At 30.5% G+C, this 27,307-nt stretch overlaps 2 protein-coding genes and 1 long non-coding RNA gene across 7 annotated transcripts in view; 2 read left to right on the forward strand and 1 right to left on the reverse strand.

Moving 5' to 3' along the window:
• cnn (phosphodiesterase 4D interacting protein centrosomin) overlaps positions 1-27,230 on the reverse strand; it is a 30,030-nt gene extending 2,800 nt beyond the window's left edge. The window contains exons 1-11 of one of the 4 annotated variants that reach the window (XM_011066527.2): positions 24,144-24,579; positions 23,733-23,935; positions 16,969-17,024; positions 8,396-8,664; positions 7,793-7,964; positions 7,493-7,632; positions 6,383-6,793; positions 5,844-6,065; positions 5,434-5,760; positions 2,088-2,195; positions 95-1,339 (exon numbers count right to left, since the gene is read on the reverse strand). In XM_011066527.2, coding sequence (XP_011064829.2) covers positions 95-1,339; positions 2,088-2,195; positions 5,434-5,760; positions 5,844-6,065; positions 6,383-6,793; positions 7,493-7,632; positions 7,793-7,964; positions 8,396-8,664; positions 16,969-17,024; positions 23,733-23,824 — 3,042 coding nt within the window. In that variant the 5' untranslated portion in view covers positions 23,825-23,935; positions 24,144-24,579. Of the gene's footprint in view, positions 1-94; positions 1,340-2,087; positions 2,196-5,433; positions 5,761-5,843; positions 6,066-6,382; positions 6,794-7,492; positions 7,633-7,792; positions 7,965-8,395; positions 8,665-10,922; positions 11,171-16,968; positions 17,025-23,732; positions 24,580-27,072 lie in introns of those variants that run through there. The other 3 variants (XM_011066528.2, XM_011066530.2, XM_011066529.2) reach the window with 3 other exon arrangements.
• LOC147909230 (uncharacterized) lies at positions 13,076-23,814 on the forward strand. The gene is made up of 2 exons (XR_015545762.1): positions 13,076-16,501; positions 17,439-23,814. It is a non-coding gene; the product is annotated as an uncharacterized LOC147909230 (long non-coding RNA).
• Positions 24,648-25,875, forward strand: LOC105152319 (uncharacterized). Of its 2 annotated transcripts, none has more exons than XR_015545761.1 (2): positions 24,648-24,829; positions 25,417-25,875. XR_015545761.1 is itself a non-coding variant. In XM_011066526.2 (2 exons), exons 1-2 carry the CDS (start codon positions 24,707-24,709, stop codon positions 25,718-25,720), a joined length of 360 nt encoding a protein of 119 aa, XP_011064828.1. In that variant the 5' UTR covers positions 24,648-24,706; the 3' UTR covers positions 25,721-25,875. The 2 variants fall into 2 exon arrangements, 1 of the variants encoding a protein (XP_011064828.1); XM_011066526.2 differs by having other exon boundaries at positions 25,484-25,875.
• Positions 27,231-27,307: the final 77 nt, after the last annotated feature.

Genomic DNA, 27,307 nt, shown 5'->3' on the forward strand with positions numbered 1-27,307 from the left:
TCTTTTAGTTTAAAAATGATTGGTTAAAAAATAATATTTATTTAACCGCATTAATAAGCTAATTAGTGATCTAAAAATATACAGGTACACTTACACAATCAAAAGAATGTGTGGTCAAATCGTTCCTTAGAGTGCTAAGTTCAGAATACAACAAGTTATTCGTTTCTTTCAGTTCCTGTATTTGATGACTCATATCCAAATCGCTGAGATCGTTCTGGTAGGTCTTATAATAAGGCACATAATCCGCGGAGTCTTCGGAGTCGCTGCAGGTCTTGGTGTACTTCGTAAATCTGGAGCGACTTAGGTTTTTGTGTTGCTTCTCCTGCAGACCAATTCTGGCCATGGAGACGGTCCGATCGGGTTCTGAGAATGTCTCCGAATCCGATTGCGACGCCTGATTTTTCATCTCCACAACATTTTCGGACCGATTCCATTTCATGGAACCATCAATCTTATCATTCATAATTATATCATCTTGAACGTTCATGCCTTCAAGAGCACGCACGAAATCATCCGATAGTATCTTGGAGCTAAGCAGAACGTCTAGCACAATCTTCTTATGCTCGTTACCGATAGTGTCCGTACGATCGGTATTCTTGAGCATCTCCTTCATGAACTTCACCAGATCCTTCAGATGCGTGCGCAGTAGCTCACAGTAGTTCTTCGCCCGTTCCGTCTCGTTACCACAACCATCCATTTCTGTGGAGATGTCAGGCTTCGATACAAGCTTCAGCCACTTCAGATAATCCACTTCCTTTTCTAGATCATTCCGCTGAGCCAACAGACTCTGTACGTATTCATTTAGCGTCTTCACATCTATCTTTTCATTTCCGTTGATGTAATCGAGTCGGATCATATCGTTCATGAAATTTACTTTGACACCAATCTCATTAAGTTCGCGAATCAGATTCGTCAATTGCACGCTACTATCGGCTTCTTGGACAATCTCGGGCTTATTACGGTTTCTATCGTGGCTATACGATGATGTCATGTGATTGTGCAGCTTAGCAATCTCTTTGTTCTTGCTCCAGAGTTCTGTGTTGACCAACATCTGCAGATTTTGAGTCGTCATCTGCAATTCCTTTGTCAGTTGTTCGATTTTGCGATTCTTCTCTTCGACCTCAGCATTCCGTTCATTCAACTGCTCGAGCAGATTTTCCCGTGGCAGAATATCGTCACGATAATCGGTAGTACTAACTTCATCTACACTATTCATCTCAGCATGCCTGAGCTTATCGAGTTCGGCAATTTTGTTTTTTAAGTCTTCCGTAATAATCTGTTTCTCCATCTCCAGGATCTCAATCTTTTGCTCCTTATCAAGAAGACGAACTTCAAGTTCCTGCACAACAAAAAAGAAACAAATTTATTCAAATTTGTACAAAAACAGCATAATTTTATTTTTTAAAAATTATATTAAAAAGACGAATATATATATGTAAGAATGTGTAATTAAGATGAATTAAAAAAATTATTTATTATATATAGATAGATAATAATTAGCATATAATCACATATACAAAAAATTTTGTATTTTTGAGAATAATTGGCTTTAATAAACGAAGATAAGATAAAATAAAATTGTATAAAATTGTATATATCATAGCCAAAAGTATATATAATCAAAAGTATTTTAAATATATTTACTATTATAATATAAATATACATCATAAAAATTATTATAATAAATCTATTACTGTCTCTTTTTCCGAATATAACGTACATTTAGCATTTTGTCTTTAAACCAATTTTTCATTTAACATTATGCTGATTGAAGCAAATATTACAATATTGCATAATATATTATATATTTCTCCTTTTGAACTCTATTTTATATTGTTTGTGCAATTAATTACTAATTATATATTCATCAAAGAGAAATATAAATAGTATAACAATAAACACAACATAATTACCAAAATATAATAAAATATAAATAAACACAATATTATAAAATTTAATTAAAAAGCCAATGTCATTCAATTATTTATAAAACTGGTTATTTTATTATTACGTAGAAATATATTGCAATTGCAAATCATAGTACGATATCGATAATGGATAAGAAATTATATTTGCGTTAGACATACCTTAAATTCGACTTGCGTGCGTGTTTCCAGGAGATTCTTCTCAGCTTTTATTGTCTCGATTTCGTCTCGCAGATCGCTAATCTTACTTTCCATTTCTTCGAAACGTTGCTGCAAGCATAAAGTATCATTTTATATCAATAAAACTCAAAACGTTAGGTTCACTAGGGAATGCTTTATTCACATATATAATTTTGATTACAATAAAATCAAGTTCATGTAATATTATAATATAAGAAACGAGCCTTTAAGAAGTGAGAAGAGAAGAAAATGCAAAGATATTACATGCAAATTATACATTCTTATGCAGGGAAACAATTACAATAATTTGTTAACTTTTCGTTTTCTTAGACCAACATCGCGGTGGTACGAGTGTAACAATCGTCGGCCCCTAAAAGGAAAACACATTTCTTGTAATCTCTTCTGTTTTTTATTAAATAAATATGTCCTATTTGAAATTTATGTAATAAAAGAAGCTTTGGAGAATAATTGTTTCAACAAAAATATAATAGCAAGTTTTTTTGTCTTTAATAATTGATAGCAATATATTTTTATGTATAAAAATATAAAAGAAAAAAAGAAAATAATTTGAAAAATATCATGATCTATAATCACTGAAGACATTTTTCATCATGTTTTTCATAAAACTTGTGTTGCGTGTTAATTTTATTTCGCACCTAAATAATTTTTAATTGTAAATTAGAATATTTAATATTTTAGTATTTTAGTAAAGATATAAATTTAACTTATGAATCTATCTAATATTTCGCGAATAAAAGTGTAATATGTAATAGTGCATTACATGCAAGTATACATTACATGCAAGTTTTAATAAGCTGTAGATGTACAAAGTGTTTCAATCTATGAGAATGTTCTTTCACACACACAATCACAGAATCTTTAATAAATTTAGGAAATCTATTTCTTTTTAATTCGAAATTACTTTAAAATTTTCTTTATTTTAAATATTGATCTTATCTATTTTGTCTTATCTATTTGTCAATATTGTATGACATATTTTAAGCATCAATTTCTTTATTTTCTATATAGCTTTAAAAATACTGATATTAAAAGACTAATCAAATTACAATATAAACAATATAAAATTGCATATTATAAAATATATATTATCAATTAGTTTTTGGATAAAAGCTATTTTATCTGTCAGAAGTTTATTTATTTAAAAGTCTGTTTATTTAAATTAAAAATGTTTGTTTGAATATATAATTTAGTATTTATTCGCACTTCAATTTAAATTATTTTTTAATTTTGATCTATAGTATGTCAGTTAAAAGAGCATACTACAAAGAGAAAATCTATAAATGCTAGTCCAAGTACAACAACCTTAATATCCTTTGATGAGGATATTGAGGAAAATAGCTTTGACGATAGCACTCTCGACAACACTCTTTACCTACCTCCATCCGCACTGAGGCGCACAGACAAGAGAACATATTTAGTTATTAAACTTTTAACTTAAAGAACAGCAACAGAAGCAGCGATCGATCAATCGACTTGCGGATAGATACTCTACGTCAGTGCTAGTGTGATCAGCACTGGTGAATATCCTTAGTAAAGACTACGCCAATATCAGCTATCTACGCATCCGGCAATCTGTAATTACTGGCTAATTTGGAATTATTACAACTTTCATAGAGCGCAATTGCTAACAAGATTTTTTCACTTTTTAAATTTTTTAAAAAGGTACAGTTTGTTTAATTTTCACAAATTTCTTGGTTCTTTATACTCTCTCAATTTATTCGACACATAGAGCAAAGTAACGACTTCCTTCCTTTGTGCTGTATTAAAGTTAGCAATCGTGCGCTATTTCCAGAGCGTAGACACGAGTTTCGCTTTCGTAGTATCGTCGAGATTGCTGGATGATCGGCGATGAATCTATCTCGTTGTTGCTCGTATTGTTATATTCTTGTATTATTATTCGTTCGGGGCTACCGCAGCTACGGCGGCTGATCGGTCGAGATGAATTTTCGTATGAGGACTGCCGCGTATCGCGATACATATACCGTAAGAAGCCGCGAGAAAAGACTGCGATCTCTATTAATAGACGACGACCGCGTCTTCCCGCACGGTATTCTCGAGATACCAGACGAGTCGCGCTCCAAAATCTTTCTCAATGCAACGGACTATTTAGAAAACTTTATAATATAAACTTTATAATATTGAGAAATTATAAAATGACAAGCTGTGCAAGATAAAGATAAAAAAAATCTAGTAAAATTTATGAAATATATAAATATAATTCGAAGGCAATAAATAATAAAAAAATTAAAGAAACAATAGTTCAAAAAATAATGTTCTGTAGATATTTACTATCTATGTCAAATTACATAAAGTACAAAAACAATTTATTAAAATGTAAAAATAAAATAAATGTTAAATAAAAAAATACACTTTAATGTAGAATTTAATATGGCAGTATAAAAACGAATTTAAGTATTTAATACATTTATATAAAATGCTCTTTTATAATAAAAAGCATAAAGGACTATTTTATTCTCAGTGTAGTGGATTTCATGTGTATACGTAAAATTACATGTGTTATGGAAAAAATCCTATAAAAAATTTGTTATCTATACTATTAACGAAATATCAGTAAATATATTAGAAAAACTCATGATACTATTGTGAGAATTCTGAATATTGTTATAATAAAATGATAAAAAATCTTAGAGTTAATTAACTTTCAAGTTGATATTTATATTAATTTAATATTGATATTGTTTAAATAAATTATGAAATTGTACAAATGTGCAAATTCCTATGTACAATAAAATATAAACAATACAATCTGTTGTATATTCTGAACACCACGTTGCAATAAAGTGCAATAAACAAAAATAAAATATGTATTATTAAAATTTTTCTGGCTTATACATATAATTACATCATATGTCTCATAAAAAATAACAGAAAATTGTCACGTATAAAATTATAAAAAGTACAAGAGAAATAGTAAAAAAAAAGATAATTCAAAATAAAATACATTATATAGAATAATCTCAGTCATGCATTGCAAGAGAAGCAATTGTCGAGTAAAATAGTTTAAAACAATAAGAATCATGCAATCATAATAATGATGATATAAAGCAGAAAAGAAGCAAAAATTAAGTGAATTTAATGCTTTTGAAAAGAAAAGGAAAATGTTCAATATACTAAGTTGCTTCATCGTGCTTCTTGGCAAGCAAAGCGTCTCTACACTTCAGAATTTGAGATAATTTAAAAAATGCCATATATGGCATAATTTTCTAATAAAGATTTAATCATTAAGTACACAATTTTGAAACGTAGAGATCAGCAAACAAGATTAGACATGAATCGCAATATTGACCTGTTTGCAGGAATCGTTTTCAAAATCATCCGCGTTCTTAATGCCGAGATCCTTCAACGAGACGGGACCGTGGCTGTTCCTTCTTTTACGTAATTCTGCCTCCAATTCTATAATCTGCTGTTCTTTATGAGAATCCGTGTCTCGCATTTGTTGCTCGCGTTCCATAAAACCTTGTATCGCTTTAATGGCTTTCTGATGTTCACCTTCCATCTTTTTCAATTTCTGTTCTGCATTTTCTGCTTGCTTCTGAGCGTTACATAGTTTTAATATCAACTGCTTTCTAGAATCCTCGTGCTGTTTTAATTTATTGTCTCTTTCTTCCAGTTCCTGCAGTTCAAATTTTTTAATAAATCAAATAGTCTACCAGATCATTTTATAGCAGAACAAATAATAAGAAATGTTTTATTAACCTTTATAAGTTGCCTGATTTCCCTGGCATCTCCATTTAATGATGAATTCAAACTTGCCGCTCTTTCTTGATTTAATTCACAATCATAGGCACCATCATACTTCGTTGCACTTTGAACACAAGATATCTTTTGCCCCATAGATAGCGATATATAATCGCTCGTCAATGAAATTACAGCCGAGGGACTATTAGGTGGCGAACGCTTGCCATAATTATTTTCGCACTACAAAATATAATAAATATAATTATAAATTACAATAGATATAATTACGATATAAATATAATAAATAAAAAAATATAAATAAAGGACCTATAGCACAGTTCCTTTATGTACAAATAAGATTTGAAACTCGTGTGATCGTAAGATATTTAACATTAAGGAAAAAAGATAATAGTAATGCCAGGTTGTATGTGTAAATCATAAATTAATCATAATAAATCATAAAACAATTAATTTCAAGACTCGAGTTTTTCTAGCACATCAAAACAATCGGAATCTTGTGCTACTTGTTTCAAGAAAAAAGGATCAATTTAATTCACCTGTGATAACAATGCACGATGTTTATTGTTGATCTCTACGAGGACGTCGTCGCGCGATTTTACAGATGCCCTCAATTGAATGATTTGGTTTTTCCTTTTTTCGGACACCTGACTGACTTCTTCATACGCTTGACACTTTTCTTCTAACAATGCGCTTTTCTGTTTGATGAGTCTGTCTCGTTCGGCGAGATCGTTTTTATATTGTTCCACAACAGAATCCTTCTTGAACAGTTGATCCTTCAATTCCTTTACTTCATCGCGCAGCTTGTCGATACTTTGTACTCGATCACTGTCTTGCTTTTCCCGCAACCGCGTTTCCACGTCTAATCGCTCTCTGAACTGATCTCGCTCGTTCTCAAGTTCCTGCGTCCAACTACGCTCCTCTTCTAAACTGCCAGTTATCTGTTTCACCTAGATCACGTAGCAAATATATCGTATATTACATAAATACTATACATCTTTCTCCGCCTTGCGTGCCACTTTCCTTTTATAGATATTATGATCATGAAATGAAAAGAGCAAATTCGTATCGTATTCCCAAGAGACAAGAGAAAATGTTTAATTCATATTATCTGTTTTCTTGAGTTCTCCTTGATTCTTCCCTTCTATGATACTCTTAAGATCACTATACCTATTTAGTGAAACAACGTATTCTCGATATTGCAATAAAAGTCGAACAAATAAGTATATAAAATTTACTAATCATAATGAAAAATTATAGGCTTTGTCAATGAATTCTTCTAAGCATTAATCATGTCATCGCGTAAGCAAGAATTTTTTAACTAATTTCTTTCAAGACTGTTGAAATTATCAAATCATTTAACTCGTGGCAACGAAAGGAAATAAACGCTGATAATATTTATTTAATTAGACTATTATATATTAATTGGAGGAAGGGATATCTCTGGAATAAGAATATATAAACATTTTGAAACTATTAATTAAATTCTGTTAAATCTATATAACTTAAAACTTTCTTATTCCTATTAATAAAACAGATAACGAGAAATTTATAGTATTATTAACTAAACTTTTTATGTCTCAAAATATAGAATTATATTCTTGGAACAGAGTTTAAGAGTCATTAAACTTCAATTTATACAAACATACCTCTGCTTCAAGAGAAGTCACCAATTCTTCCATCTGTCGTAACTTTTCCGTATTTTTTAATGCTTGTTCCGGAGTAATACCAAATGTTTCCTTGTAATACATAGATGTATCTAGTTCCCTTTCTTGATATTCTGCTAACTCTGGAATAATAGAAAGAATTTATTTATAATAAATACATAATTACAATAATAAATTCATTAGAATAAAATTTATATATATTACAAGATAATTTTATCAAAATAATGATAAATATAATAATTGCAAAATCATCGTGCAGCAGACAGAATAAGTTTTTTTTACCTCTCTCAAGCTTGGTTACTTTTTCTCGCTCTTTTTCAAGCGATTGCTGATATTGATCTTGAGTACGAGAAGTTGCTGCTTTCTGTTCCTCATATAATTTAAAAGCTCTAGCTGCCTGATTAAGAAGGCCCTGCTTCTCCACCAATTCTTTCCTCAATTTCTCCAATTCTTCCTAAATATCAACATTTCATGGTGATAGTAATATATAATATATAAAACAGTATCATATAATTAGATTTATAGGTTTTATATGATATATAATTATAATATATTTATCATAATAACTTCCTTCGAAAAATCGCGCGTAAAGAATTTACACTAATAAAAAGCTAGTAGAATTATAATATAAAACAAGATTATGATATTGATAATGTCAGAAAAACTAATATAAACAAAAATAATTCACAATAAGATTTGTTAAATATAAACCTATTCAAATAAATCTTTTTCACAAAAACAAAAATATGAAAGGATTATATAAAAACATTTTACTTTAGATGTTCGATTAATTTTTTTCAAAAACACATTGTTCTCTTTTCGATTATATCATCATATAGAAACAATCTATATTTTATTTGTTAAGTGTATTGAATATTAATTAACCTTCAATTCTACATTCGTTTTAATAACATCTTCGTCAGAAAAAGTGATGCCATTTCTTGAAGGGTTCCCTTCTTCCAGGAGATAAATTCGCAATTTAAGCTGGAAGTTCTCCTTTTTCAAATTGCTTAATTCATCCTCGTACTCTTTCATTGTTCTACCGTAACCTACTCCATTATTACCACCTCCGCCACCTCCTCCACTATCTCCTGATCGTGCCATCGTTGTTTTGTCTTTGTCTCCGGACGAATTTTCACCATATGGTCTTCCACCTGAAACAGATATTTTTTTAGATAAATTTAAATTCGTTAATTTATATACAAATATATAATAAACACATATTAATATAAATTTTAATAGTAAATATTAAACTTCCTTCTGATATAAATAATAATTTCTAGTCACATACTTAATTTTTTAAATAATATTAATTTAATATCTTTTTATTTTTTAATATAATTTAATTATGTAAATAAATAAATTATGTAAAAATAAAGTGGCTTAAAAGACATATAAAGTTAGGTGTATACTAATTATTCATAAAGACAATAAATATCAATTCCAGATTAAATTTAATATTTAGTATTATAATTATCCATGAACACACACAATCAAAGATAAATAAAAATGTAAAATAATATTTGCATTATTATTTGAACCCTGTAATTCATAATTTATGTATCATTAATTATAAAGATTAAATAATATAAAGGATTAATTTTAAAAATATACATTTATTTATATATATATATATATATATATATATATATATATATATATATACATACGCATACATTCGTATTTCGAATATCGCATGTATAAATCTAAATGAAAATAATAATTTCGTATTTTTCTAACAAATGTACTTTTTGATGTTATGTAAACAATCTACAAATGACTAAATCTGAAATTGTTTAATTGTGCAATATAACTCAAATAATTACTGTTAACATCTGTTGTTCTACTTATTCTTCGAATATATGTATATTCTTCAAGTTAAATTGCATCAATAATGCATTCCCGCACGTTCCCGTACGTGGTACTTTAAACGAGAGCAATGCGACGATATCACGTGCAAGGACGAGTAATCGCAGATGAACTCTCAAGCTCAATTTTCTATCTGTCATTCGAATAATCACGTTTCCAACTTTGGTTGCATTATTTCCGACACGTTCTGATGGAATCGATATGAATTTTGAACAATCACGATTTGCCACATGTGCCGCATTGAACCCGAAATTAATCATCTTGAAATACTCGATTTTCTTCACTCGATGTCACAAATAAAAAATGACGATACAAATAAAAAAACATTCAGTTACTTTCAATGCTTACATTCTTATAAGAATATTCCCTACTAAAAAGATTACAACAGCAGTATTTTTTAACTATAAAATTCTACATGTTAAAAAAAAATAATTATTTACACATATTTATTAAATGCTTGTCCAAAAAATTATTCCAAAAAATGTGTGTGCTTTTCAAAAATATCTAATTTTTATTTGTATTTTCGTGCACAAATATAATTTCTTTTTTTAGATTATCTATATAAATACAAAGAAGCCACTTACTTTCTTTTTTTAGCTTTACATAATAATATAGTATAAGAAATGTTCTTATAATTTGTATGTATTTAGATAAATCATATATGCACATATACGTTTTTAAAATATTTTATTACACGCATTATTTTTGGAATATTTTTCAGAAAGTATTTTCCGAATCAATCAGTCTATTTTCAGCCTGTCTAGGCAAATCTTACTGATGCCAAATTTACTTTGGAAGATCGAGCGGCGCCGTCACCATGTACCTTTGAAATTAAATTATTTTGGCGCATCATCGAGCGCCAAAAAGACTCTTTTTAACACTCTCAAGTCGAAGCGCAAACATTCCAAGAAAATCTGATGCATAATGTATTTTCCCTTTCACTTTTAAAGAAAATTCAATTATTACGTTTATATATCATTTTTTTATAATAATGAGCATTATTATTTATATATTTTATATATTTATTTATTTTAATTATTTGTTAAAATTATCGTTAATATAAATTTATTAATCTTACAAAAAAGAATAAGTTTGAATTTCTTATTCTATTTTAAAAATAATTATTTCAATAACTAAAAATAAAAGTTTCTTTATGGTCCAGATAGTCGAGATGTGCTCACAATTTAGCTTGAATGAGTTAATCGTCGTTTCTTCTCTCTTTTCTTCTTCTCGTCCTCTTACATTCATACGTTCAAAGAGTACTATTGCACAATCTTTAGAACTATTCTCATTTATCACTTGCTAGCAATTGCTAACAAACAGCAAGCAAATAGTCGCAAACAATTTCATTTGCTGTTGCAATGACATTGAATTATATCAATTTATTAACGGTAATCATTAACAGTAATCGGTATTACAAAATAGGAATTAGTTCATATTCACTTTTATTATGTTCCACATCGACATTCAACTTTAATCAGCATATTTTTTTTTATTATAATATATATTTTAATATAAAATAAATTTTCAAAATTCGGCATACCGAACATGACTTCGATCTTCACTGGCTCGTCTTCGCGGTTCCTCGAAAGGAGAAAAGATCTTAGCAGCGACCTACCGCATCCCATTCCACGAAGAGCGCGTTTTTGAAGTCGTTACATTTTGAAATCTACGTTCAAATTCACGAAAGGGACCAAGCAAGACACCGCACCACAAAAGAGACTTATACGACGGCTGTACAAACACTGACTGCGACAGAACAACAAGCGCAGCGCCGAAGACACAAGGCTATAACTTGTGGTTAAAATTATGTTCTAAATGCGCGTGTGTAATGTCATATAGATGTACTTGTCGAAGGTCAGACGTCCACGTGCACTTACCGATTGATCGCACCTAAAAAATCTGAATGAATATCCCTTGCCCTTTAATTCGCATGAAGGGCAGCAAACAGTTTTGGCATTTAATCTTCATAAATTCAATATTTTTTTATGAATTTTAATTAAATTTATACTAAGAGATCTATGCAACCTCATTAAAATATAAATAACGAAGATAAAAGAAAAATGTTTTTTAAAAGATTTACAAGAGAGTGCTTTTAATTATTTTATGTACAAGATATTTTGTATCTTTACTATAGCTATATTGCAATAATAAAAGATTTCATGCTATCTATTCAGAACTGATAGAAAAGAGTTGAGAAGAAAAATATCAGTCTTGTAAGAAATGCGATAAATCGTGTAAAGCAGTTTATAATGTTTGCAAGCACTGTGTACGTGATTCATACAATAGAAACTTTGTAACAAGTCTATGCCGAAATTACGAAGATACATAGAAATGGTTATTCCTCGGTGGAACAAGAATGATTCATCTTGCCTAATTAACGTTACGATGTTCTCCATAGATCTTCGTATCCAAAATATCGTGCTGTTCACGTGGAATACAATTGCTGAGATTAACTGCACTGTAGCATCCTAATTCTAATTATGTCTTTTCGTTAAAATCCAATTCATATCAAATTTATTGTACGAAGATAAGTTGTACATCCTTTGAAATATATTATGCAGAAATATGCACAAAATGTATTTGTACATTGCACAAAAAAAGACAAAGGAGAATGACTTCCAGACATGCGTAGTTGTTCCACAAGCATTTTACGAGTACGAAGACTTTGTCGTGGACACAAAAGTTAATATCGTCGTAACGTTAAATTCGTTTTTTTGTCATCTGCGGGGAGGCCATCACGTGTTTTAATAGCCGACGTAAAAAGCTCCGAGAATCCCGAAAGAGCAGAAGAGACACGAAAGCTTTGTGCACCCACTAAAACAAATCTATTTCCTGCTTAACCGGTCGACCGTGTCGTTTTTACTACGTGCTTCGGCGATTTTCGGCAAAAATGCAACTGCGATATCGATTCGCATCAGAAAGTAGATGCCGCGGAGCAAGAGAGCCAGCTCGCGTATTTATAGATGACACATTTAGGCCAGAACGGTTTAAACTATCTTTATTTTGGCAGGTCAGCCTCCACTCGTCGCTCTCTCCAGATCTCCGATCTGGTCAGTCCCCGGCGGGCAATTAAAATTTTACCGCCGACTAAAGACCTCCGCTACTCTTGCTTTCACCTCGACAAGAATATTTCTGAAAGTGAATCCGTTGTCGCTTTTATTATTCTTAGTTGTAGACTATTAGTCTGGTAATGTATTATGTAACTATATTACTATAATAATTAATTATGATACTCTGATGGAATAATCATTACAAGTTAAATAAATTGATAGACTTTCTAGGTCAAACATGTATATTAAGCACAATTAATAAAATACGTTTTGATTTTATAAATAAATTACACACACACACACACACACACAAAATTATAATATAATTTAATATAAAGAAATAATTTTAAAAATTGATCAAATTTTATTACAATAAAAAATTTTTTTTTTTCGACACATTTGAGACTCCCATGCCAGAGTTTATATCTATTAATATATTACATCTGGCGCATCACAATGATCGCCTGTATATATGAATCATCCTACGTTACTATTATCCGCGACATAGCTTCTTATTAAGCGCTTTGTCTTTGAACGACTGGTACTTGTCTCTAACGGAGGCGCAAAATTGAAACTGAAGCTCTGGCTCGCTCATCTTCGGGTAACAAGAAGCGGGCCAATAATTCCTACAGGAGACCTGGATTAGAAACAAACGATATCGCCGTTATTTTGAGAGCATAGCTGCTAGTAGGGTGCGACTCCACGTGTTAGTAACTCGACGACATTCGTTACCTCTAACAGACTATTGACAGGATGTGATTGCAGAACATAAAATTGGTTTGGTCTTAAGAAATAAATTTTACATGTAATTTCACACAATGCACTAAAAATACAAATCTTGTTAGAATCAAACGTTCACTAAATATGTCACGTCAAATATGTCAAAAAATTCAATATGTAAGATTGGATATAATTCAAAGTAGCATATCTTGGAATAATCAAGAAACAGGAAAGTTACTGTTCAATTAATATTTCAAATTATTTTCTACAAGTATATTTAATGTTTTAATTTTTTAACATGTTAATATTTATTATTATTGTTTAATATTTATTATTTTATATGTTATTTATTTATCGCAGATTAAATATATTATTATAACATAACATAATAAATGTACGTTTATTAATGCAGCTTCAACGAAATCTGACAACTCCCAGAAATGTTCTTAATACTGTTTTTTCAGTTTTCTAAATTAATATATCGTAAAAATTCATATCTTGAACAATTTAGATTTGTGCACACAGAATTATGATGCAGAATATAACAAAAAATATGAAACTTCGGAATCGCGTTGAATATCTGCGATGATGTAAGACTTATGTGTTCATAAACACAGAAAATAATTTTTCTAATATATTATTATAAATAATTAAAAATAAAATGTTTTTTACCAACTAAACTACTAAAGGGACTGGAAACAAATAAAGAATTATATTTTTCTCCTGTGTTACAGAAATAAATACACGTTACGTCTGGCCACTTCGAACCTGGTTCCCCTACTCGTCTCGTTATATACGAACGCGCTTCTGGATCCACGAAAATAAATGCTCGCTTCCTGTAACGCGAGATCGTGGCAGACATTTTTCAGACGATACAAACAATCGTTTTGGCGGGATTCGGAAAAGTTAATGTTAATTGCATCCTATGCATTATTTCGTTTTGCGACATACAAATTGTACCCATGACCTTGACCATTTTACCATTTTAGATCCCCTCGAGAACTGAATCGAAGTGCGGATGTGCTTCAATTGATATAATTTAAGCACTGCTAAATTGTCACGATGACGTCGAATAAAATTTGGGTCGAGCAGACCCTGATCATGGCTCGTTCGGACCTTTTAAATCTCAAACATTCAATTTACGATGAAAACTTCGAGAAATGTAATATTAATGATATTAATACCGACAATTTTTGATTACATCATTGGCAAAAGTTATCAAGTTCATCGAATTTAATGGTTTATTTAACGACTAGTTCTTTTTTATATACTATTTGTAAATATTAATCAAAAAATTACAAATTGAATCACTGAATACTTTATTAAATCTATATAGGATATTAAAATACTCATATCATAATTTATTTCTGCTTATGTACGATATTTATAATTTCAAAAATTAACGTATATAATTTGAGATGCAGTGTTTCAATACATTGATCTCTCTATATAGGCCAACTTTTATTAAGCAGAACTTCCAAAAGTGATATTGGACAGATTCGCGAACGAGATCGCGGAAGCGTAAAAACTGGTAGATATATTGTGCGAGATTGTTACTGCAGACGTCAGTTTTACTCGTTCGCTCGAGTAAAATCGTGAACGAGAAAGTTCATTGGCCTCGCATCACGCGTGAGATACAATTAGGCGGCCACAGTGTTATGTGCTCTAACGTATCTTTTTTTTTAATTAAGAAATATAAATAAAAAATGAGGTTTAGTTAACTTCCGCTAGAAACTTCTTGATCCATCTAAAACAAACAGGGACATCTTGTTTTTGATTGTATTATTTTTCCTGTTCTTATTCTTCTAATTATTCTTAAATTAGATTGTATGATACTTTCACTTTCCTTCACATTGTTTATCGTTCTATCACTCATAAAAATACGTGTATGTGCCCGGAAGGAACAATTTTCTGAAGGATCTAAAATTTAGTTGGACACAAATCTGAAAATAATTATGTTGGACCATGAAAATAATTATGTTAGAAGTTAAAAAATGATAAGCAATACTGCAAAAAATTTTATTCTAGCGCAACCAGTTTCGAGTTTCCAACAAAATTATGATATCCAACAAAGTTATTTTTAAATCTGTATCTAGCAAAATTTTAAATCACTCAGCAAAATTATTCTTTCAGTGTGTAAAAATGTGTAAATGTATGTGAGTATTTACGGTATATTCAACCCGAGTCTGTAAGTTCGCTAAACCCAAATGACTGAGATTCAATCAGCCCTGGAGGATGAGTAAATATCCTCCTTGATCCGCAACGGAATTTCTGTAGAACAATGTCGAACAACCAGAGGCTAACGGCGGAAAATGCAGATCATGCGAATGGGAGTAATGAACTGTATACCGCGGCACACAAATTAGCGGCGACCCTTATATGCATTTTCACGCGGCCTCTGAACGGACAAATGTAAATGTTCGCCGTTCGAGAGCGGATGGGAAGATGTGTACGTTATCTCGATTATAAGCTGGATATGTGCATACTTATACTCGTGAAATTATCCGTGAATTCATTCACAAAGAAGATATCGAGCTAAAATTATTTTAAAATTAAAAGACCCATTCACATTTCATTACGAAAAACATATGTACGCTGAGAACCGCTTATGGCTCTTGTGTCGAAAATAGTTTCTGTTTGTGTTGGACGAGCAAACAGCGTCGATTGAAAATTTCATCAGACTTATGAAATCCAATTGTTAGACGGAAATAGAAATATACAAAATATATTTGTTTATAAATTAAAAATTAATTGTTCCTAATTCTGACAAACTTCTAATCTATATTAACTCTCTACAGGTAATTGTATATTTGCTTTAATGTTTTTGATGAAAATTAATTGGAAAATTATGTGGCAAAATTTTAATTTTTAAGAGTTCCAATTCAATTCCAATACAATCCAAGAACCAGATAATAAATTTATGTATTAATAAAATCTAAGTTTTTTTAATGAGAATTTAATAATTTTATATTAAAATATTTATAAAAAAAAAATAAATATCAAATTTCACTGTTAAATAATTGAAGAGAAAATGTGTAATATTCCTTTACAGATAAATAGCTGTTATATTTCGCGAATGGAATAAATGGGTAACCAATTAGGAGCAGTATAATTGAAAGTGTGGCTAGCAGCATCACATATACGTTACATCTGTAGCCGTAATTGGAATAGAACCAGAGGGGGATTCAATTACTTAAGGGAAATGACCAATAAAGGTGGGTGTGCAAGGGAAAAAGCCACATAATCGAGTCCCTGTCTGCAATATCGATGACAACTTATTCAAGTGGTGAACCGATCCGTCGAGATATCTCTGTCGATATATGATACAAGTAATCGCCGCTACGAGGCCGTAAGTAATAAATACGAGTGTAATCGTTCGATGTACGATCGCTATGATTTTCAGCCTCGCCTTCGCCTTTATAGAGCGTAAAATTATATCCGGCTATTCTTAGGAACGCTCTTCCTGGCGAAAGAAATATTAATTGTGTGCATCATTGAAGAAGTACGACACAGATAATATAAGAGAAAAAAATTAAAAGTTTTAATATCTGATCCTCGATTTTATCCCTTAAATTCCTAATTATTTTTCTTATTTTCCCATTTAAGCTTAATTTTTATTTTTATCTCAAATATTACTAATTTTGTAATTTTTTAGTTACTTTATAATACTAGTTTAAAAACTGGCATAATATTATTATACTATATAATAAATATTATGAGCATATTATTTAGCATTGATCGTTGTAATCATTACTTCTATTTCTTTTTGATGAATTATCACTATTAAGTTTGATAAGATATAAAAATGTTACTCACCGTTCGTCAATGGCAAAGTTTGACTCATTGTGATCTCCTGCAACGGCACATTGGTGCTACAACAAAGTTAAATAAAGTTAAAAAAAGAATCACAATATTGTTCAACTGTCAACATAAAATATTTTATAATTTTAATCATGATATATCTAATATAGTAAAAAATGATGTAATTCAATAAAAAAATAAAAATTCAATAAAAAAAGAATATCTTTAATCAATTTTTTAAATACATATTAAATAATTTTAATGCTTAGCTCATGCAAAAATATACATATATGAAAAAAAAACTGATTCCATACAACAAATAATTGTAGCCTTATTGAAATAAAAGATAATAAAAAAAACAGCGAATGAGCAGCTATTTTCGGAATGAGACCAAAAATGGTATGAGAATGTTCTCGATAGAAAATAAGAAGAAATAAATAAAACATTTGAAAAGGATCAAAGTGAGCAGTAGGTTCTATTTTCAGGACTCCAATGGGACATTTAAACCAAAAAACTGACAAAGCCAGTCTCGACACGTAAGTGAGTGGACAATGATTTACAGAAGCATAAAGAGTGCAAATGAGACTTGCCTGCCAATATTATTAATAGTACATTAGTTATTAATAGTCCTGCAATTTTTCGAAACATCGTGCTTGCGATTCTTTATTAGTTCTAGTATTTTATTAAAAGTAATGTATCACATATTAAGTTTATTTATATTAATTGTAAGATTGTAGTATAATCTTGTATAAAAAATTACTATATATTTTTTGTCATAATTTAGTGTATTTTTAAAAATAAGTAATTAATAATTTATATCATTATTTGATTAATCCCACATAATTATTTTTTTCTGTAAGTGTATAGGTTTTCTAATGATAAAGCTAATGATAATAAATAAATGTATATTATTTTTATTAACTACAGTATAAAATCAATTAAATGATTCTTAAAGATTTACGAAGAAAAAGCTAATTGTAACAAAAAAATATTTCCATCGAAATTTCCATTATCTAACAGTAAAACCTAATAAGTAATTGCCATAGAACAAAACCTGTTGTGCGAAATTAATCGTTCATGTCGAATTTATTCCACTCGGCCATAGTTCTACCTAGAAGTCGTTATTGGTATAATTTAAGGTGGCACAAAGTGTTCGCTAAGAGGGTTTATTAATCCGCTGTAGCCGAGCCGTCTCGCAGCTCTCTTGGACAAGGAACGAGCGGCAGTGAACCACAGGATTTCCAGTAAAGTTTTATTTAGATTTCGCGTAAATTCTATTTCTCTCTCTCTCTTTTCGGTTCGTCTTCCGAAACGCTACGACTCAAAATGAGTAATTAATCTACGCCTTGCCCGTCGTCTTCTACGTCATTCTGCATGGCGAATCATATCAACAAGTCAATGCATGATTTCCAAGAAGACTATCCGAGATATTCTAAAATAGGTAAATGACTAAAAATGATAAAAATGAACAGTTAAACAATATGATTAAAGAGTTGAAAAATTTTGTATAACATTTAAATAAATACAAATCGAAACTATTATGGAAGAACTGACTTACGTAAATTATAATAAAAGATGAAAACAAGTAATATCTAAAAATATAATGAATATCGAATTACAACTTAAAATTAGAATTCATAAAATAATGTATATGTGTATGTATAGAATGTATAAGTCTAAAGTACATAACATGTATAATATGTGCATATATGTATAAATCTAAAGTATATACTACGAGATTCCCTCAATTGCGTAAACAGAAAGAAATAAATCCAGATAATAATTAAGACGTAATAATATAGGTGTGGAGCAACCAAGAAGTTCACAGTGACTCAGGATCGATAGGTGACTCACGTTGTCTTTGCGTGCAGAATTTTAAGAAGCTAATGAAGTTATTTATATTAAATATTTTATTTAAGAAATTTAATTTAGTTCAATAAATAGGTATATATAAATCTCAAACCTGTGAAGAATTTGAAAAAGCAGAATATATAATGCGCACCTCTTTATCATTCCTTTATATATAATATTGTTATTCTATTTTTTCATTCGCTGAGAAAAATTTCTGGTAAAATTTCAGTTAATGCAACAAGACTTTCCAATGTTCAATTTATATAAACTTCTCAATAAGAAGATAATACACAGATTCAACATACTGTAAGGAGATTTCAAGTTTGACTTCTCAAATCATTTAATATCTCGCAACCTATTTATTTAAGTCTTAGTATAAGACTTTTCATGAAAATGATTCTTTTTCAATTATTATAGAATTGAATTATTTCTGCAAAATTCACTGTCCCAAAATTATTCGATTAATTTAACAATAAGATAAAAGAATGGCATTCAGGAATATAGATTTTTTTTTTACGAAATACATCTATCGAATCTCTAAAAATAGCCATAGAAAGCATTTGCGAATCATAACGTGCAGAATTCGTGCAAAGAGTATCGTATTTCAGCATTTGTGTAAAACATTCCAAGAGAAATACACTACTAATATAGAGCCGTGATAAAATGTATGCTCGCGAGATATTAAAGATCACGACACTAGAGGATCTGTAATGGGTATCATGAAAATTGTATATTTTCTCCGAAAAGAGTGATACTTCGAAGTTAAATTGGATCACAGCTGTTACATACATAATTAGTAACATATAAATGTTACTTTAAATTGACAAATTTAATTAGATTGACTTATTACTATACACACTATTGTACAAAAAATTATATTGTAAATTATTTATATAATATTAATTAGTATAGAGCAAGATTTTTATGTGCAGTTTATAATTTAACTGATAAGTTGACTTACGTACAAAACATATGTACGCAGAGTTGTTGTATCTGTGTCTAATCTTCGGTTATAAATAGAAGCCATATGGTAGACATAAGGAATATTACAATTTCATATTATCGTTACATAAGAGAGAATTCAAATATACATATACACATGTCTAGTATTGTACTTATTGATATTTTCCTTGAAAATATTCGCAGAAGCTATTTTATGAACAAGTATTATCAAGTATTTTAAAGTCCGTCCAAATATAATTCTATTATTTTAACAATCCAAAACATGACAACAAAATATTGAAATTCTTAAAATAATAGAATATAATAAAATAAATAAAATGAATTGTTCAAAAGAACATTTTGCACATTTCTAATTTTTATGTAAATATCAAAAACCTCTATCCATTTTTATCTACTTTCATCTATCTTACACTAAAAATTTGCTGTAATAAAAGCGCTGCAATAAAAACAACATAGATAATTTAAGAAGATGAGAAAGCGAATATAAGAACATGACCATTTTCGAATAATATAATATTTAAGCTATTTTTATATTTACAAACAAATCGAATTTTATTTCCTATCTTGCAGAAAGCAAAACGCTTAATGTGAGTGTTAGACCCGATAAAAATAGAACTTTCTTTGATTTTTTATTAATATTGTATAACATATGACTATTTCTCTCAAAATTTTAAAAAATAATAACTGCATAAAGTAAAATTAAGTATAATTAATACATAATTTAAAAAAATAATAACTTCACTTCTCTGAAACTAGTTTTAGCTGAATTCTAACTCTTCTGAGTTAAATTGAAACTTTAAATTTTAAGATTTATTTATTTATCTATATAATGTAAACTACCACTAATGTTCTAACAATTAAATGCCATTACGTATATCATAAAGAGAAATGATATGCTGAAATTATCAGCTCAGACAATTTTCCGATTTGGAAATTGAATTTTCGTCAACATGTCCGAGCAGCAGATGCAGAAGACACGTGCACAACTGTCGGCTTTCCGACTTTACCCTTGTATGCATCCGACATCGTTATATTAAGCATCGCTACCCTTACAGGTTTAACCACTCCGAATACGGACTTCTCGGAATCTTGCAGCTTTACCGGGGACACGCGGGTCGGATGACGTTAAAGGGCCCCAAAGACGAGTGCAAGATGCGCATGATGCGATAACAGTGCTAAACATGAATTCGTTCCCTGTAATTACGCATTAAGTGACGTCATATAATATGATTCATTTAAATCCTTTTATATGACATATTGTGAGGTGATTCAACTTTAAATTTCGACGAAGATTGAAACAATCTGTCGAAATTTAATCTCGATTTTTTTTTCCAAATCTTTTACTGCATAATTGTCGTTACATATAAAAAATTATCACTATTAAGGTAAACATCCTCGACGGATATATATTATACATGTGTTCGGACACTTAAACAAGATTTATTATTATTATTAATCTCAAATGTTTTTGTTATTAAAATATCATAATTTAATTGTATTTATGTTAAAAAGCATTTGAGATTAATAATAACATAAATAAATAAATAAAGTTTTGTGTAAATGTCCGGACATAAGTATATTACTGAGAGTTATTTTATTAGATTTATCGTATAAGAAAAAAAATATTTCACATTAATATTTGGAGATTACATTTCAATTTAATTTTACTTAATTTTATTTTATACAGTTTATTTTAAATTTGAAATTTCGTATGTTTTCTACATCCTTTCAGAATTGATAAATTCTGATAAATTTAATGTTCATATCATGAAGATAAAAATAAAGTGTGGAAAATCTATCCAATAAATTGAAATGGGTTTCGTAAAAAAATGTGTAGCGACTCGTAACGTTTTTAACAAACAGAATCTAGACAAGGCATCGTTTGTAAGTACACGAAATGAGGAAGCAGTCTGATGAAAGGATGCATCATCAGTTACCATCTGACAACATGGAGGATGTAACAGATAATCGATACGAAGTTATAACGGGTATAGCAGCAGCCACATGGACCGTAAGTGCACGCGTTTCAATTTCTGATACTATAAGTAACTAGTATACGATCAAAGATACATTCAAATCTATGGATCATCTTATCAAGTGACTTACATTAATTTTCTTATTTCTGCTTTTTAAGTTATAAAAATCTCTAACAGCGCAATCTATGGAAATTAAAATAAAAGAATAATGGAAATATTTAAAAATATTGAGTTAATCTAGCATCACCATCATTTTTATATATAATTATCAATATTAACATTGCCATAAATATCAAATAATTTCTGTAATTAAAATAATTATAAGTAAACAGCAATAATACGAGTAAATACACGGTACTTGTTATCGCTTCAGTCTTATTTTTGCCGGGCTATTTATCCATAAATGTTTTGCTGCGATATTAGAATATTCATTCAGTAAACAACTGATACGTATAACATACTTCATGCGAAGTAATTCAGACTTTTACTTGGTTACCATACATGTAACTATCACGTAGGTGTCAGCCGTGCAAAGTTTCCTCAATTAACGGTTCGTTAAACGAATTGACCGAGCAGTTAAATAGTTAGCTGGATCCTGTCAGTAGGACTTTATTTTCAATACGATGTCGCGACTGTGTACCCGCACGAATAAGCTATTCCTCTGTCTATATTGTAAAAACTTTATATTTTTATTTATTATTATTTGACTCCTGGCTGTCAAAAGAAGATTCTTTCGTCATTGCTACCTAAGTAATACTTAAAGAGGTATACCTATAAATATGTAAATTAATGCGATATGTCTTGTCTCATGCATATGTATACGCGATACAATAGCAACTGATAAACTCCTGCTTAGTATATGGTAAAAAAAATTATTACATTCCGAATGTGGAGTAAAGATAGGATGACTTCTCAAATAGTAATTAATAGAAACATCCAAAGTAATAATTATATTACTATGTTATAAAATATTAATCAGTTTAATGTAAAAAAATATATTTTTTATGTTCGATATAAATTATTAGATTGTATGATGCACTTTAGTATATTACAGAATTATTAGTTTCTATCGGACCATGTAAGTATATTATAATGGATGCTAACTAAATGCATGAACGTTAAATGATACGCGATAAAGATAAAGAACAGGCAAACTAGATCTCATTATTAACTTGCATTAACCCTTTTACGCCAATAATATACAGTACAGCGAAAGTAATATTCATTACTTTCGACAGTAAAAGCGTTCTCTAGCGAGTAACAGTATTTCGGAAAACAGAACTTAATTTTTTACATAAAAAAAAAAACGAAACAAATATATTATCTTAATATTAAAAATATTAAAAATCTCTATCGAAAATCTGACGAAATGTTCAATTTAATAACATTCAATTATCTGTCAATCATTCAGATTTTTTCCTTTATTGTCAATTTTCCATTAATTATTGATAATTAAGATAATAAAGACAGACATAGAAGGAATTATTGCAAATGTAATCCTGCTGATCTATTTACTTCATTCTAAAAAATATGGGTGTTGAGATTTAACACTATGCGTTGTGTGTATAATTCTTCATGATGATGTTAATATTAACATCATTATGATGAGGATTTAAAATCCATGATTTAAATCCACACCATGTGCTACCAACATCAACATAGTGAAAATTATATAGACACCATGTGGTGTTAAATCTACATTCATATTTTTTAGAGTGTATACGATTATATCAAACGATATAATCGTATACAATATAATTAAAAAATTTACATAGAAAAAAAGAACCTATATTAACAAAGTCATCAAATAGCAATGAAAAAAAAATGTTAAGAAAATAGTAAGAAAATAAATTATATTTTGGGTATAGGAGAGGGGGTGGAGGAGAGTTAAACGGCAGAGTTAACAGTAAGTAGCAAATTTATTGCCCTTTTAAGAATCGAAAGAGTAAATTAATGATCAATCGAGTTAAGCACATTTACTGCACTCACTTTCGGAAAGAATTATAAGGACCCCAAGAGCCAGTCCTCGTGGACGGCACATTCTGACTTTGGATGGAATATCTGCAGCCACCGAGAAGCATTCCGCAGCAATTTGGCAACAATCACTAATGCGAAAACACGTGATCCGTTCACGAATGTTACTAAATCCGCGGCACTACAAAGCAGTATCGTTTGAGCTCCCAAAAAAAGATCTGAAAAAACGAGATGAAACGCGCACCATCGATTGACTCTTCGCAAAGAATACAATATTCTCACGACAAATCTTTTAGAATCCTAAAAACAACGTTCTTTCGTCTCCTTAAAAACACAAAAGACGCGGGACACGAAAGTGTTCCTCGGGAAAAATCAGGTCCTCGTGAACGATGATCCCCCGCGATTAATTATCGAAATCGCACTCACGTTCTCACGTAAACAAGACATACCACCCTCCCAACCCTTCTCACCCTTCACTACGTGAGGGTCGAGAGTATGGAAAGAATTCAGAATCCACTCTGCTTGAGGGTGATGGCGTTAGCGCGAACGGACTATGCTCCACGTAGCTGGACCGATCAATGGCATCAGCTCTCGCGCGAGATGACGCATCAGACAATTCTTCACGGTCGTGATCGAATCTCGCGAGTTGTCGAGTTCAGAGTGAGACATTCACGATCGATGTCACTCGTCGGAGGTGATCTTGAGATGATCTTCACAATCTACACGATCGATCGCGATTTCCCAGAGGGGGATGAAATCTTCTCTCTCGTCGAGATGTGACAAAGTTCTGCTATCTTATCTTGATGATTTGCTAAATGCGGCTAAATGCGATTCGTATATGAAGTCCTGCATCAGTCGATCCGATTCTCGGCCGCTCGCGAATTCCTCGCACTACAGGGATCGTGTTTCGAAACGTCGACCGCGTATCGCGCGGCGCACCGAAAACGACTGACGACAGACGGCAACACGAGTCGAGTAGAAATAGAGGGATGGAGGTGCGGGGGATAACAGAGGAGATGCGAGGGATGCGCCATGTCGGCCATGGAGTAGCTACAGGAAAGAGGGACGAGGAAAGAGGCTGCATTTCTTCTTTCGGTGCAAGACTTGGAAAAGTACAAAATCTTTAATGAGAAATTTAAAAACTTGAAGGATATTAATTAGTCCTTATAATAATATAATAAATCTTAAAAATTGTTTCGCATTTTCTTGTATAAAAAATAATTTAGCTTCTATGGTAATTATTCCATTCAGCTTCTTTAGATAAAATTCGACTTTGAATCTTTATACTTTTTAAGATATTTGTTTTCTAGATATTGTCCAAAAACACATATATTTTACAGATATATTTTATGTATACTGTTTATATAATATTCATTTTGTACAATCGACATTTTTTTCGAACAAGTTTGTCAAAAAGAATTTAAATTTATATAATAAATTTTCGATAAAAACGATGGATTGCATCTGTTAAAATTCCTATACATAAGGAGAAAATATTTACCAAGAAAATTTTAATACATTTTTTTATTAAAGTACTAACTGAATATTTACTTATAGCAAAATTAATATTTCAATAAAAAATGATAATCAAATTAAATTGTTCTTGCATCAAAAATAAAAATATATTTACATTTAATAAATATTTAATTAATATATTACTAAGAGAAATATTTATTAAAACTTAGTAATTTTTTTTCAGTGAAAAAATTACACAATCAATTTCAATTTATTCGTTCAATGATTAAACGAATATTCATAAATGTTAGGAACATGATTTGTATTTATTACAAATCTCCCTTCTCGTTTTCTTCGTTATCGACGGACATGTAAATCAGCACGCAGTAGCCAATGTAAACGCCGTTGTACTGTCAGATCAAAGAGCGGAAGCTGCGGAAGAGAAAAAGGGACTCCACAAGAGAGTAACGCACATAAAAGGGAGAGGAACGATGCGGGAGGATAAAGAGAAAAGCAGACGATGCGAAGAGCAGACTAACAGTGAATGACAGAAACAGAAAACGGAGGAGTGTGGAAGATCATGAAAACAAGAAAACGAATCTGACATCGATCGAAAACAGTTTCCCAGCCGAACAATTGTGACAATTGTAAATGTATGATAATTAATGCTATATTAAAAGATAAAATAAAACACTGTGCAGAATTTTCGCATCAACTTTTTTTCTACAGAATATGAAAAATTTTTTAATGTTGTCTGTTGAGCAATGTTGCTTTTATACGATCCTTTTTTTAATAGCAACGATTGTGCTACACTTCCAGCAGTAAATTAAAAAACTAGCAACTAAAAAAATATTCTATAAATTACATATATTTTTAATTACATATATCTATTAATTAAATGTATCTATAATACTATATCTCTAATACTTTTAAATAAGCAGCTAAAAAAATATAATTTATAGAATTATGTATCATTTTAGTTGCTAATTTTCTAATTTATTAAAATATTAGAACTAATTGCTAGTAAAAAACGTCGTACATTTTTAAATTCTGATTAACTTAAATAGTGATTATTTTATCAAGCAATATTTGCATTGTTTAGTTAACATGGATAAGATAATTTATCTTTTATCATCTAATACCAAAAAATTAGATTATGGATGATAAATTACGTAGCTAAATTCTGCTATAAACAATTCAGCAGGTTGAATTAATTCCCGATTAAAATTACTGGGAACTCGAAGTCGCCCTTGACGTTGGAGATCGACGTAGCGTACAAACGAGAGATTGATAACCACTGTGATATGTAAGACGATCCTTAACCTCGCGCAGGGAGATAACCGCTGTTAAATGAATAAACAATGAGTGAATTCACGATTTATCGTGAAGTACATGTGGTGAAATCATATGGCATAACAATGTTATTCGCATGTGATTTGCGTTCTCAAGTTTGCTTCATACTTTCCTCAAAAAGAATTCAGTTTTCCAAGCTAAATAGACATCAATCACAGATATGTGAGAACCTGTCAATTTCACTTACACAAGATAAAAAAAGAGATTCAAGTAGAGATAGAAAGATAGAGACGGAATTATAACAAAATGATAAAACGATTCAAAAACAACAATATCGATAGAAATAGATAAAACAATGATCTACAAACAAATGAATACAGAACAGTCATTTATTATTATAATTCACGCAAGCAAATAACAAATTGGATCTCTGGGACGTTTTGACTGTTCTTGAAGGGACAGGCATCGTACGGGGTATGTATTCAGCAAGCGGCAAAAATATATGTGTCTATTTATATTTACGCAGGAAGCCCCACGTGCGAGGGATCGCGGAGGGGATTTATGAGAGGGGAAGGATCAGAGCGTTCGATTTGATGGATTTACTTACATGTCGAATTCCGTCGGTGCGAGCGTCTCCTCGAACTCCGTCATTGTGTCAAATTCACCACATTCTCTTGCACAGTATTCCGAGCGTCGAAACGCGAAGGTGAAACAAGCGTGATCAAACCAGCGTCGCCGTTACTTTTCAAAACGGTGCTTCGCGAAACGACCGCGCCAGTCGTGGCGTCCTCAAGTCTGCCAACCGCCTCTGTTGGCAGACACTTGAATCAAAGTCTACCAAT

The sequence above is a fragment of the Acromyrmex echinatior genome, chromosome 7, assembly GCF_024713525.1.
Source record: "Acromyrmex echinatior isolate Ae372 chromosome 7, ASM2471352v2, whole genome shotgun sequence".
Taxonomy (NCBI): domain Eukaryota; kingdom Metazoa; phylum Arthropoda; class Insecta; order Hymenoptera; family Formicidae; genus Acromyrmex; species Acromyrmex echinatior.